Genomic DNA, 15,723 nt, shown 5'->3' with positions numbered 1-15,723 from the left:
TATGTCGAGGTTTTAATTGAAGAGAAGAAAGTGTAATAGTTGGCTAAAATCGACTGCAGGGTTCGACACACTGAAATTTAATTAAAACTACACTTGCGAGTTGCGACCCTTTAAAATGAAACATTATTATTATTATTAGCCAGTTTTGACTCAACCAACCATCAGTCAGATGTTGTCGGGGGTTATCACATTCCCTTTGCCGCCAAATTCATAGATCGACGATGTCAATTTTGGCGTATGACTTGCGCAAACGTGGCAACAGCGCAAAAGTCCAAAACTGCAATAAAAAGTTTTTCTTTTATAACAACATTGGGAGACTTTTGCTCATCGTAGAGTGCAAATAAGTTTTTATCAACTTAAGTTTCGACGAAAAGTGCCCCCAGAACTGACGGCACTCGCCCCCCCCCCCCCCCGTTGCGCTGCCACTGGGTACACAAACACTCATTGCCTTTGTAAAAGCGATCTTCTACGAGCCTTCCCTGCCAGCCAGCCGGCCAGCTAACCGGTCAAAATGGGATGAAAATTACATTTGTATAAATAAATAAATGCGCTAAGAATAACAAGACGCACACAATAACTATTCTCACAAAATTAAAGTTATGCACGAATAAAGATCGAAAAAATTACTTTCCGAATTCCGACCATAGTGCAAATTGAAAGTACCTACACTAATTTAATTTGAAATTCGCAACCCTTTTGTAAAATTATGAATATTCGAGCGAAAAATATTTACTAGTAGATGGCGATGACGAAAATTAGTATTTGAGTACCTTTCAACCTACGAGTAATAAAACCAAACTTTTTTTAGCGCATCATTTAACAGGAGGGGGTTAAAAATTAATTTTATCTCTCATTGTATTCTAATTAAAGGTCTCAACGAAAGGAACCGTTTTCTACCAACTACTGCCCTTCCTTCTGACCTCATCGAAGTACGGGGTGGAGGGGTAGGGGGGAGTGGAACTAGTTTTATCCTTCATGGTACTCTAATGAAAGGTCTCAACAAATGGAATTAATTTCTACCAACCATAGCCCTCCTCCTCGATCTCTTATCGTGATCGGGTGCACAATTTATACTTGTTTATTTTAAGTTTTAAGTTTTCACACCGCCAGTAGATTGTGTCTCGTTGAAACGATTTTTCGGCCCTTTGTGAGTACCCTCCTCCGACACTCCGTTCTGTAGGTATTTGCACTAAACGTGTTTGCATCACAGATATGTCCAGACGATTCATTTTGCCTTTGTGGGTACTCTCCTGCGATAAACCGTTTTCGAAATAGTAGCATTTAAAGTATTGGCATCATCAATGGATATATTTCTTCCAAACGTTCCAATCGCCCTTTGTGAGTACCTTCCTCCGACAATCCGCTCTTGAAATATAAGGAATGTGAACCGATTACGATAAGAGGTCGAGGAGGAGTATCAGTATGAATGCTAGAAATTAATTCCTTTCGTCGAGACCTTTAATATACTTATAGTACCATGAAGGATAAAACCCGTTCCCCCCTAATCCCCTCAGTTGAGACCTTTAATTAGAATACCATGAAAGCTAAAATCTAGTTCTACCCTCTCCCCTCCTCCGCTATCCTCTCATCTCGAAAAAGAGTCGCTCAGGAAAGTTATAGTTTGTAGAAACCAATTCATTTCGGTGAGAACTTTCATTAGAATATCATGAAGGGTAGAACGTGCCCCCCTCCCCATCTTCAAAATTTTATTTGACACCACTAAAAGCATACGTATGCAACATCTGAGACCAATTCGTTGTCGCAGATAAAAGTTATGCACGTTTTACTTTCAAAAACAGTATCTCATTCATGTGCGAGGGAGCCATCTGGCACACCTTCAAGGTATAGGCTACCTATTGTAACAAAATTCCAGGACTCTAGGACAATTTCCCTAAAAATAGTTCAAAACCGGAGAAGTGATTCCGGTCGGACGGACAAAACGCAAACAATTGCACATTTTTTAAAAATTAAAATGCACTAAAAAATACCGGATAAGTATTTTGCCCGCATTTCAATACACAGTCACTTTGGCAAAATTGTACAGGCAAAGACAAGTCTGGATCGTAACATTACCACCACTTTCCATCCCAAAAATTCTTCTGGTGTCCTCTAAACCTTCACTCAGATTGGGGCCCTTAAAAGGAGAGTTTACATGTTCAATATCTTGCGCCCTGTCGGACGCCTTTTACAAATTGCTCGAGATCTCAGTAACGATTTGTCACAAAGTCTTCGGATTATCGGTATTACCATTGAATAATAATTATTATTCAGCATGGCTCAGTCTGCAAGCGACCGGACGATGATGTCAAACTCGTCATTTATTCATCAATTTTGTTGGAAAAACGTCCAAACGCATTATCTCAATGCCATTTAAGTGAATTTCATGCATTTTTAGTGACCACTTGTATTTTGAGTAAATTATCTAGTATTCATGCATACCTTAAGTTCAAAGGTTTACCTGTGCGATGGCACAACGAAGTTTCAAGGTTTAAATGTTTAAGGTTTAAATCGCAAGCCTGAAAAAATACGCATATGTATGTTGTCTAATAGAAATGTGAACACATACTGGCACCAAAGGGCAAAGGGTGACCTTAACAAGGAAAGGTGCAACTGCAAGTATACAGGGTGTGAAAGGTGTGCGAGTAAAACAAGTAATGGTAAACGATTTACCACAAGCGCATTTCCACACTTGCAATCCATTTTCAGATATAGGTTTTACGTTTTCATTTTTCTCTTTAATAAGAAGCATCTTCTGTTAAATTAAAAAAAAATTGCTCCACAAATAAAAGTGGAATTTCCACATTCGCAATTCTAATTTTATTAGCGCATTTTTGTGCTATTGTTTGCGTTTTGTCCGTCAGTCCGTCCGGCCCCTACTTCTAGGGGAACGGTCCTAGAGTCCTGGAATTTTTTGCTATACCTTGAGGTGTGCCAGACGGCCATCAAATGTCGCTGTCTATAAGGGCCCCCCCCCCCCCCACGAATTATTTCCTGAGATGCTGTATTTGAAAGTAAAACGTGCATAACTTTTACTTACGACAACCAATTGGTCTCAGATTTTGCATACGCATGCCTTTAATGGTGCCAAGTTAAACTTTAGAAAATGGGAGGAGGGGGGGGGGGTAAACACATGCCCTTCATGGTATTCTAATGAAAGGTCTCATCGAAATAAATTTGTTTGTACAAACTATAACTCTCCCGTGCAACTCTTTTTCGAGTACCTGGGGTTTATCTCTACGCGGCTATAGAGCGTAGTGCTTGCCACACTGTTTCTTTGGAATTCGTTTCACATACTATCGGTGCTTCCCAGCACACTTAAACCCGTATAGTTCCGCAGATATGCACCTAAAAGTGGGACCATAATAATAATAATAATAATTCCATGTCGATAAGTATAGTTCTATAAATTATTTAAAATTGATTTAGAGATGTGCTCTCTCGAAAATTAAATAATTATTTTACCATTTATTACAGTGTTTTACCAAAACAAACTGAAGAACCGTATGTGTATGTGTAATATATCATTTGAACTAGGAAATTGTGTAACGGTAGCTCCAGGAAGGTGTTTTGATTTTTTTGATTTTCTATACATGTAGGCTGATATAGCCAGTTTGGCTTTCGTTTTTCTTTATTTCTTCATTTGTGATTTTTTCAGATGTTATTTGGGCTATTGAGAGCATTTGCGGTCGACCCAACGCATAGCAGCTAGGTGGCAGTCCTGCTCTACGCTTTCCAGTATGTAAACTGTGGTTTGGGGTGGCTGTAAATATTTTGGGGTGTACTTACTACCCCATTTTTTTAGTGGCGACATTTAATTAATTTTCAGGTGGTGGAAGGGGGGTAGTACCGGCCGGCCCGTGTGGCGCAGTTCAGTTGCAGCTGGACTGTGGTGCCGGGGTCCCTGTTTCGAATCCGGGTTCGGGCATGGATATTTGTAAATGTATAGTGGGTTGGGTTGGTAGAGCAGCCTTGGCTGAAACCCCGCCCACTCAAAAATAAAAGGCAAAATAAATAAAAAAAAATAAAATAAATACCTACCTCTTTAAGTCCAGCACTTCTGGTTAGGAATCTGGGAAGTGGCGTCCTTAGATACTGTTTTTTTCTGCAGTGTCGATGGTCTCATTTCCATGACGTTGTAGGCCGTTTTCCAAATTTATTGATAGTGGTCACTAGTCATGTCACCTACTCTTAGATTTTAAAGGAACTTTCCCACATGGGTTTTTTCCTCTGTGTTTTGCGTAGTCGGAGATAAACAGCATTGGTACCAGCCGGCAGTTCTGTTTTTGTTGTGCAATTCGATTGTTTTCTTTTCATTGAATCTATTTATTTGATCAATACACGTACACTAGTACTAGTTCTGTCCTTACGGAAAATTAAACTGAATCAACGAACTCGCACACTTGCGAGTGGTGTACCACAAGGTTCAATAAGCGGACCATTAGTAAATCCCTTCAAAAAGTATTGATCCCAGCCAAAATGTAAGTATAGACCGGATGACTTTCCTAACAGATTTCTCAGATTTTGTACCTAGGAAGTGGTATCGATCTGAAGCTTTGGTAAAAGATTCATTATGACAATGGCTCCTGTATGGAAAAATATCTTATAGGTACATATAGAGATTAGCACAAAAATAAGGACGCAAACGAAACATTTGTTAATTTATTTTTTACTAAGGACACAATGTTCTCTGTAGGTATTCTCTCGTTACCTAAAAAAGTTCATCTGACCCGTCGTCATAGAATTAAGGTATCGTGTTTCCTATTTGTAAATTGCGTTTGATTTATTCAATTCGATATTTCGTTGATTAAATGTTATGTATAAAGAATTAAAAGTTTCTGATACAATTTCAGTTTGATTAGGGTGGAATTGCTTATGGCTGCGTATAATTTATCTCCGAGTCGTGAAGGCTAAGCCTAATTAGTGGATCGTTTGCGGTTTAAGACAAAAAGGCGGCGTGCGATGACGACTATTTCTAAAATTGAGACAATAGCGCGAGGTCACTTTGATACGCGGAGTATGCGTGTATTCATGTATATTCATTGTGTTCGTAGCAAACCTTCCCTCCCAGGGAAGAGCCCTCGTCCTCGTCCCTTATCACGGCCGATATACATACAAATTCCCGGTTTGGTGTGAATATATACGTCGCGTTTTCAAATACAAATTAGATTATGGCAGATCGTAGTAGCAGGTTGAAATATCAAGAACTTGACGGTTTGTAATGAGTGCGTCACGAGGGACCAAAGAAAGGAATTGTTAACCGGGGTGGTAAAGTAGCATCTCTTGTTACTGTTCATTTAAACATCAGGCTCGACTAATGGCCCGACCGATACATTCCCGGTAATTTCACACGGACCCCGGCGGCTGCTGTTTACGTGCTGAGTAGAACGCGGGTAGGTAGTTCGCGAACCCTGCGTCTCCCCTGCACCGCGCGTCTATCCGGTGGGCCGCGGACCGCGACCTGCCTGTCCACCCCAAACCAACACCGACCGTTCAGCCAGGTTCACACAGTGTAATTTACGAAATTGTGCCAAACAATAAATTATATTCCGTCGATATTTTATTGCCTCTTCCAAACTGTCTCTTAAACGCCCATAAAAAACAAGAAACTATTTAAAAACGCCTATTCTAATTTTTCAACAATAATTCCAATTTCCCTTTCGTTCCAGTGACTTCGCTCGTAAACTCGTAAATAACTTACTACCTACTTAATACGTAATAATTCATTCTCTGCTCCTTTATAACCCATCTTATACAATCATTTGGACCATCCTAAACAGATATTTAATTTATAGATGTTGATTTGATATGTCCATTGTGATAAATTGACACGGAATTTTAGGTCTTCCTCGTTGGGCGACAACGACGAAATTTATCAGCGATAAATTTCCCACGAGCAGATAAAACTTTTTGGATTCACCTTTGCGAATGTTGCGCGTTATTCTCCCTTTGTTATAAGATTCTATTCTTTAGAGTGGAGTGAGGTAATTACAACAGATCGTGTGCGGTCGAAGGATCATATAAATGTAAAACAGGATGAAGCGAGGTGTTCTCAATAAATCACATAATCATTCAATTTACGTGTGTATAGTTTTGATATGTAAGGGATGACTTGAAGGACAACTTTGCAAACATTAAATGAAACAAGGGGTTTCTTAGTTATAATGAATGTATGTACAACCTCTGAATGTACTCATACTTCAATTTGAGCGTTAGGTAGATGCTGCATGTGTGTAGCAAACTTTTTTTGATACAGCCGTAGGTACGTATAATTGCATAAGTACCTAGTAAATGTGTAGGTATGTGAAAACAATTATAAAGAAGTGCATTCCCCCCATGTCCTTTGTTCCCTTTTGCCATTTCCGAGATATATTGAATTTACTAATAACATTTTGGTAGAATTTGCAATCAAAACTAGCCGAATACGTCATTAGGGTAGTTGGGAAGGCGGGCGACGGGAAATTGCCTAATACTACTGTACCGATCTTTCTAGAACATTCTCGATGCGCCATTAAGGCGATGGATAAGGGATGGAAGCGGATGTGACCCATTCTTCCTGTGAAATATGATAATTATGCCTTCTAGATTTTTCGAACTTAATTGTTTGCTATATAAATAGGCAAATTGAATTATGAGTAGTTGAAGTTTTAATATCGATGCCGATGATAAATAGTGAAATCCGTCCTATAAATGTGCGTACTGTCAATGTGAGTACGAGTTCAGTATTAACCGAGTCCTTTTAGACATAGAAATCATATTTGTATGTGGTTTTTGTATTAACGCAGTTAGAAAAAGGAAGTTTTCGTTTTAATTTTAAGTTAATTAGTAAGGCTTTCTTTGAGAGAGTATATATTTTGATTTATGATGAGATTCGGTCGACGACGCGGGTTCGAACCTAACCGCCACCGTTTTTTTACAAGACGTTTATTCAATTTATGCAATAACTTTTTGTATAAATTATTTTAATTAAAAGTAACGATGACAGTTATAATGTCGTAATGGAAAAAACTAAGAAATACTTAATTTATACGAATCGACACGTGGTTTAGCGGTAGGTAAGCCGAAATTTGAGGCGAGAGGGAATCTCTCAACTTAAACGATAAAAAGTAATCACTCCTGTCGGCATTCGCCACATCGTAATTTAATTTTTTTAAGTGCGCATAAGAAAAGGAAAAACTTACCAGAAGTGTAGGAGCTTCAAGAGGTTCATATTTGAAGTGGTCTCCAACAAACAACGAACAGTCCTCCCACGTTTCGATTTCGGGGTATGGTAAAGTGGTCGGCCGAATGGTTGTGCAAACCATTTTCTGAAAGGGAAAAAGGAATGTCAGTAGTTATGTTGCAAACCTAGCGCGATATAAACACAAATTTCATTAAAAAAATTGTTCCGAAAGAACAACGGTTGAAACACTTCATACTGCAACAGCGCTTATCAGAGTTTGAAGAAAAGTGTTAGGGTAGCAATAAAGCACGATTTCTGTTGGTCAAGACGATCTGATATTTTCCACACGTCGTACGCATCGTCTTATCTATTTGAAACGTCTAGTCGACGCGAAGAGTGAAGGTAAGAAACACGATGGCGCATTAGGTATGCATTAATCACTCTAATAGTATAGTAATAATAATAATAATAATAATAATGACATTTATTTCCACGTAATACCAAAACCAAATAAGTATAAAATATATAATATATATAAATGAGTAACACATAATGTATACGGGAAATGGGACTACATTCAGTGTTTTGACAACCCTGTTCTTCCATGTAACCCCAACTCGTTATAGGAAAAGAAAATATAAATTGTAAATTACGCTAGCACTCAGGAACAAATTAATACTTGAATACAAAGAGAGGAAAGCAAACAAAAATAAAAATACAAGTAAAAGTAAAAGTGTATAAATTATAATCACGGCTGAGTTTTATTTTATTATTTTTATTATATATATTTTTTACATAATTATAAAAAAAAACTAAAAGGCATATTATCATTTAACAGTATTATACTTTTCGTAAACAAAGTTAAAGGTGTTATAGGTATATCGCATTTTTTTAAATTTAAGAACAGTAAATTATGATTTTAGAGCGTTACAAAAATCAATTTGTACATTTTGGTACGTTTCGATGGTCCGGGTTGGTTATTGTCGGTGTCTTGGTCGTAGTTGTCTGTGTTTTGGTCCGTATAGCCTGAAAAATGTCGTCATCCTCGTCCTCGCTTTGCGTGGGGGTTTTCGGCATATTTCCGCAAGATTCTCCGTTGCAAAAGCCACATACAACCGAACATTTAAGTCCAGCCTTTCGGGAGATGCATGCCCCATCGCACCCCTTTTTGCAGATACCGATTTTAATAAGGAAGCGGGAGCTGGTTTTTCCTAGGGTTTTTCCATCATTGTTATGAGAGTGATCCCGTAAGCACCATGCTTCCAACCCCAGTCTTCAGGATTTTTCTCTATACCTCTCCATTTCTGTACTTGGTGGTACGTCCTAAAGGCTCGGAGTTGCGCCAATTCTTCTCTGTTCTTTTCTATCAGAGTACAAAATTTAGTTTTTCCCTGATTGAATAGCGTAGGGATGACGGAGTGTCACAACCACTGAAGGCATGTTATAACAGAATGTACTAGGTTAGGTCTTCGTATTTGAGACTATACTTGCTGAATATATTCTCTCAGCAGATTTTCCATTATAACAGCGTTCAGCGTAACGTTCTGCAAGCTAGACAATAAGCAGACTGACGCATACAGATTCGATACACTGAAGGTCATTTATGATCCTCTCTCAATACCTAATATGATTTGCATTTGTTTAAATTATTTATTTTAGTTATTAACAGCCAAATAACAAAATATAATACTTTTTTTTTCAAATAGTGCTTCACGGAGCTGTAACTCCCAACATATATGTGCTACAAAAAATGTAGGAAATTTTTTCCTCTTTATCTTTGTATAGAACATCTTTTGTCGTGAAAGCCATCGTTTTTGAATTATTATCAAAAAACAAAATTTTTGTACCTAAAATCTAAGATGGCGGCTCGAGCGCATGCGCCTCGAGGTCGAAAACTTGGATTTTTCATTAGGGCCCCAATTCTAACTACATACTAAAAAATCGCTACTACCCCACCTTTTGCATGCAAACACCCCTTTTTGATCCCTACTGGACTAGGTATATTACAGTCAACGGTATTACTCAGTTTTAGGACCCACCTCCGTTGCCTTTGAACGGTTCCTCAGGCAAATGCTTACGCCAACCTAGACATCCACTATCACACCTCTGAAGAGGGAAAATCTTTCATTAAAAAAGCAGCGATTCCGTTACGAGAATGGAGTCCAATAAAGACATCCAGTTTAATCCATGTCACTCCAAAATAAGGGGAGAGTCATCTTTCTAGCAGTCCACATACAAAAAAGAGGAGTCGTTTTATCTACTTGGTTAAATTTAAGGTAAATATTTGATTTATATCCTGTTAACCGAGTCTTTAAGGGAAAATTGCGGTTTAAAAAAACACTATGTCTTGCAAATCAGATATTAGTAGACCCAGTTAGGTAAATTACACAAATAATCGACAAGCGAAGGAAAAAAACCTGGAGTTTTGAAAATTGGTAGGTACCGTTGTTCCTTGGTGTTTCAAGAACATAAAAAGTCCTTATGGATGGGGTGTGCCTCTTTTTTAGTTTTTCGATTGTATCTCAATAACTGTAACTCGTAGCGAAAAGTTGCTTTTTTTTAAGCAAAAGTAATAATTTTGGAGTTATGGAGTCGAGAAGGTACAAACATTTCAAAAAATCGTGATTTAGTGACTTGATCCAGTATATATTTTTTTATTATAGCTGCATCAGTTCGTGGTGCTCTTTCTAGTGTCGCCAACAGAAGCTCGAGATATGATAAGTGACTCAAAAATTTAATAAGTACTATTTTGTGGAGGGTTTTGAGCGAAATCCGCCTAAATAGAATACTGATGGTGAAGTTTGACTTCAAACGCGAATTGCGAGTAAACGGGGCGTCGGATGAATGCGGAGATTCGTATTTATTAGTACCTAAGCACATATGCAATGGTAAGCAGGTGATAAGAAGCCCGCGAATAAAATCCAAGATGGCCGCCCAAGTGATCCGTTCTACCAAAGAGTAGGTAACTAATAATTATTCTTGGGTTCTACTTATCCAGAATAACATATTTCTCTCTAAACGGACTCCCGGATTCCAGATCAAATAATATTGAATCACGAATGGGCAAAATAATGAAATGAATGAATAATTTTTGGATTTTTTAGGTCGTACTAACACAGATTTAAATATAGGGGAAGTATGCCTGAGACGGCATACTTTTTTTTAATAGACTATAAATTTTTTTTTTTTTTATATTAAACTTTTGTAGACATTGAAATAAGAAGTACGATATGTGATCTTAATATATCTACATTCAAAATTTAAGTTTTATTACTTCTAGCATGTGTTATGGTTACATAAAATAAATCTTACGAGTGCCATCTCACCCATACGCTTATGGATGAGATGGCATAGATACATTTTAGGCTTTACAAATATCACAAATGAATGTTTTAAATTTTTTTTCTGCACCAGCACACTCTGCGTGGCACCACTGCCTACATTCTTGGCATTGCACCCACAATTCATTTGAACGGGAACGAGAATACAAATCATTGCAGTATATACACGATACATCATTCTCGGCATCTTCTCCGGCAAAAGGATCTTCTTCGCTACTTTCTTCCGTATCTTCATTTCCTACAACAATATGTTTCTGAACAGCTCTACCAGATCTTCTCAAGGGTTTATCAGGAATTTCATTTTTGTTCTGTACATCTCCTTCAACAAGAACACGTCTCTTAGCAGCCTTTGCAGATTTTCGCAAAGCTTCGGCAGCCTTTTCTGCGACTAGATCTTTTACTGCTTTTATTTCGGGTGTACTATTCAAAAATCCGTACTTTCCTCTCCTTTTGTTGACCTTTCGAGTAGTTTGTGTAGTAACTGGCAACGGTAATATATCTTCAACTGAAATATTCATGATATCTTTGTCAATATCTGTAGGAAGTTCTTCATGAGAGGTTCCAGCTCCTACTTCACCAGATCCAGATTGGTCGCCATCATCTGTCACATTTATAGAGTGTTCTTCTCTCTCAGGAACATTAGTGACCTCTGCAGGAGCAAACATATGGTCTGGGAATATATCTGGATTATACGGAAATATTCCCGTGGCAGAATATCCATTTGGGGCATTTTTAGCAGTTGCCGCTTTAACATAAGCTTCATTAAATATGTTAGTTACCTGAAAATGAGTGACAGTTCGTCCTGGGTGGTTTCTCAACCAGTTATTTAACTCTTGGTTGTAAAATGTGGTTAGTGGTCCGTAGAAGCTGACATCAAGTGGCTGCACCCTGTGGGTGCAATGTGGTGGGAAACAGAACATCACAACTCCAGACTCCTTCGCGAGCAACAAAACATCCAGGTTTTTATGGCTGCTATGGCCATCCAAGAGGAGCAGCACCTTCTTTTCCGCAGTTGGTTTTGCAAATTTGATGAAATGTTTCATCCATTTCAAAAAAACCTCTCCGTTCATCCAACCATTTTCCTGTGCGAAACCAACCGAACCTGTAGGAGCACCATCCATTAATTCATACTTCATATTCTTCCTTGGAAAAATAATAGCCGGTGGTACGAATGTGCCTATGACATTCATGCAACACGCGACCGTAAAGTGTTGTCCCCGTTCAGCACTAGTGAGAATCCCAACCTGCTTTCTCCCCTTTGTAGCGAAAATTTTACTATTTCGAGAGGGAACGGTAGAGAAGCCAGACTCGTCCACATTCCATATATCGTTTGGTTCAAATTTATATGTGTCTAATACTTCGGCCAACTTTTTGAAATATTTTTTAATTTGCTCTCTGTTGAAAGCACTGGCCCTAGCAGCCGATGTAGACTCAGGAGTTCTAAGTGATATAGTTGGGTTTCGTTGCCTAAACCCCCTTAGCCAATCCCAACCGGCCATTTTCTTAGAGGATGAAAATCTGTGAGGTATTTTCTTAGTTTCAGCTATCTGATAAGCTAGGCTTCTCACATCTTTTGCAGTTAAACCAAAAAATCGGGATTCTAAATTTCTTAAGTGTTGGACTATTTCTCTTTCCAAATCTTCATTGAACGTCACTTTATGGCCTCCCATGTAGTCTTTCTTCCAACCTTCAACTTTGGCAGCGCGACGCCTTAGTGTTGTGAAGGGAACGTTAAACGTTTTTGACGCTAAGAGCCAACCCATTTTTTTTTCACGAACGGCAACTATGGCTTGCTTCATATTTCCCTCATCCCAAGAATGTCTTGATGATTGTCTTTTATAGCGCCCCATGTCTAAAAATTAACGGGATATCTAGAAAACTATGATCTAACTAACTACCTATTTGGTAGCTACTGCTTGTTGATGAGACGGCATATGTCAACTCACCCATTGATGTTGTATGCCGTCTCACCCCAAATTGCATGTTCGTTTAATTTTAGTTACACAAAAACAAAAACATTCTTACAAGACACAATAAAGTGTCAGTAAGTTTCTTAAAACCATATGCAACTATACATAATTTCGAACCCACCTTATATTTATTTGATGAACGAGATTTTTACAGATATATCTCACGTACGCAAATATTCACGCACAGTCGCTTTAGTCAAATGCGCACAAATTGCGATTAAGATGCCTGGCCGTTATGGGATTTACGCAGAACATGACTCACACTTTACTCTATGGTTTGAGAGTTTTAAAGGCGGAAAATTTGAAAGGAATTCAGAAATGCTAGTAGTATGCCATCTCATCAACTATGCCGTCTCAGGCATACTTCCCCTACTATTTAAATCTGTGGTACTAATTAGCGTTTATAAAACGTGTGAAAGTGAAATTAAAATTATTACCGAATTATTCCTGTGTGTATAGTATTAAACGCATTATTTTTTATTAAATTGTGATTTTTTTATGCATTATAGGTACTTTTATTATAGTAAACTATGTACTAGGTTACTAGTAGCAGAATTGTAGAAATAGTAGAAAATTGTATTTCCTCTATGCTACTGAGTAGGCAGATAAGTGAGATTCGTAAAATAAGTAGCAAAACATGGTGCAAACGCAACGCCTACCGTTAGACAATCAACATAGCGCGTACCTACATAGATTGCTAAAATGCGATCGCGAAGTGCGGCTATAGATTACAAAAAACCTTATTTACAACAGTAAGTAATGAACCCCTTTTATCATTTTTGTAATTTGGAAAATTCATAGCTGTGATAGTTACTTTTAAAATGGAACTACCTAGTTATAAAGTTACATTTTTGAAAGCAAAAAAGTAACTTAGTTTTACCATTGTATATGTATTACCATTGAATTTATAGTTATAAATTCAATGGTATTACCATTGAATTTATTTATAAATTCAATGGCATTACATACAATTGTTTTACCATTAAATCTGTGGTTAGTATATTTAAATCTGTGGTTTTACTTTGTAAGGTACATTTTCTATAAATGGAAAGGAAACAAAACTATTTCTTTATTTTCAAAAATACTAAATAACGGAATATTTCTGTATAGTAAAAATGCCCGTACATCTTGAAGAGAGACAAGCACTAAGTAATAGTATAGCTATTTGTCTTTAACAACCCTAAAGTTTCGAAATTTAAATCGTAAACGTTTATATTTTACTGTATAGTGCCTACACGAAGAATATGAATATGGTCTAAATCAAGCAAAGTACTTACCATAACTCCTACTTCATTCGGGCACGCCAATAGAAGTGGCTTGCGATGTGGATGCAGATGATTAAATTGTCTTCGAAAGTTCTCCGCGTACAGCAAAAGCAATTTTTCTTTATTACTGTTTTCAACGTACCGTTTCGGGAATGTAATACGATTTTCAAAATTAGGATTCTTGATGTCAGGCCAACACAATGTTATAATTCCAAGTTCGCTTCGAATTTGTTTAACGTGGTCTAAAGTTAAAGTGATCGGTTCCGGTAGAACGCGAGGTGCGTCCAATATTTCAAAAATCGAAACAAATTTTTCCTCTTCTTCTTCGACCAACTGCTCCAGCTCTTCTTCTGCTTCTTCCTCTTCGTCCTCATTTTCTTCGGTATTCTCTTCAGATTCCGACATATTCACAACGTTGGTAATGACACAGGGAATAAATCAATATTGTTAGGTAACCATGGTATCCTAGCATTTTGACAATTAACTTTTGTCCATTTGAAAATACTAAAGCTGGATTCACATGAATACGAAATCCAACGATACGGTCATCCGATGCTTATGATTGGTCAATAGTTTGAAATGTCAAGCACATTTCAGGTACGTTTCCTATGAAGCGTCTGATGCAATCCACAGCCTCAACAGAAAGCAATGGAAGCATGTTCTAACCAGCATGCAGCGACCGTCTTCAGTTACAGCCGCGCGTCACTACCGCTATCATCAGAGCAGTTTAGCAGCAGACGCAGTGCTATTTGCTGGTCATCATGATTCATGACCTCCCAAAATATATATAAGTGAAGACGCGAGTTATTAGTGGAAACAGTGGCATAAAGTTTCTTACCGTCTCCTGCAGGACTCAGCAGTTCTTATGACAATATGGTCAAAGAACAAGCTATACCAACAGTTGTAATTTTTCTTACATAATTTTGACCTTTCCTACATGATTGTAATTTTTTGGAAAATAAGTGTATTTACTTACCTAAGTGTTACGACCAGTTTTTCTTCAGCGGGAAGGGTACGGGGTACGGGTACGTATCTGTTGGACGAATCTGTTCGAATTTGATCTTTTATTAGATCGAGGGCGAAGTTAAACTGGGCTATACTTAAGTCTAAACAAGTCGCGAAACTTGGAATCATCCAGAATATTACAAAATCCCTCTTCTCGTCGCGTTTTAAATATAGCTGATGGACTGGTGCATTTCTTCTGCGCAGTATCTCTTCTGAAATTAATTCCTGTTCTTCGTTTTCCTCTCCTCTAAAAGAAAACTCAACAATAACTCCTGGTTTTCCATTATTCTAAACACTATCAATTGAACCTCCAGGAAAAAAAACAAAGAACAATACGTCACGGCTGGCGTTTCAGAAAATATGTCATTGCGTCAGCGCATGCGTACAAGCCGCACCGCGTCAGACGTATGAATCTCAAAAATTCAAAAACGTCCCTGATTTGAACTATCGGCACGTCGGACGTTGCAATTTATCTCAAACGACACGTTACAGAAGATTTCGCCCAAATACGAGCCCTACTTCGATGCCATCTTATGCGTTTGGTCGCGGAGATAATTATCATTATGCTGTAATTAAGAACTGTGTTTATATAATCAATATCCATTTCAGTTTTATTTTGTATAGTGAGACCACCAACAATGGACATTATGAACCTTTGCAGTTTTGCATATTTTATTCAGTCGTATTTAAAAAGATTGTCGCTGTTTTTGGTTGAACCTAAATTTTGTTTGAATTGATATAATACAAAGTAACGCAATTTAGATCAATATTGCGATTTCAGGTTCAATATCTTGTGATTGATGAGAATTGTAACCCTAGCCATTGAATTTATTTCAATTCCCAGCTACCGTTAGGCAACCAACTTTACAGTCGAAGGAAATTCAAGAGACCCTTCTGCGCAAATGCCAATGAAAATCGTTCAAGACAAAGTTTGGGCAATAACTTTGTCACTGAATTTTCTTACAGTAATACAGTAGTTTTCG

At 37.8% G+C, this 15,723-nt stretch overlaps 1 protein-coding gene across 1 annotated transcript in view; it reads right to left on the bottom strand.

The window, feature by feature from the left end:
• LOC116169426 (dynein regulatory complex subunit 7) overlaps nucleotides 1–14,179 on the bottom strand; it is an 80,107-nt gene extending 65,928 nt beyond the window's left edge. The window contains exons 1-2 of the mRNA XM_031485513.1: nucleotides 13,748–14,179; nucleotides 7,179–7,304 (exon numbers count right to left, since the gene is read on the bottom strand). Of these exons, the coding sequence (XP_031341373.1) occupies nucleotides 7,179–7,304; nucleotides 13,748–14,140 (519 nt within the window). The 5' untranslated portion in view covers nucleotides 14,141–14,179. The remainder of the gene's footprint in view (nucleotides 1–7,178; nucleotides 7,305–13,747) is intronic.
• Nucleotides 14,180–15,723: the final 1,544 nt, after the last annotated feature.

This window comes from Photinus pyralis, unplaced genomic scaffold, assembly GCF_008802855.1.
Source record: "Photinus pyralis isolate 1611_PpyrPB1 unplaced genomic scaffold, Ppyr1.3 Ppyr1.4_LG4, whole genome shotgun sequence".
Classification (NCBI taxonomy): Eukaryota; Metazoa; Arthropoda; class Insecta; order Coleoptera; family Lampyridae; genus Photinus; species Photinus pyralis.
This window is presented reverse-complemented; position numbering and strand designations above follow the sequence as displayed.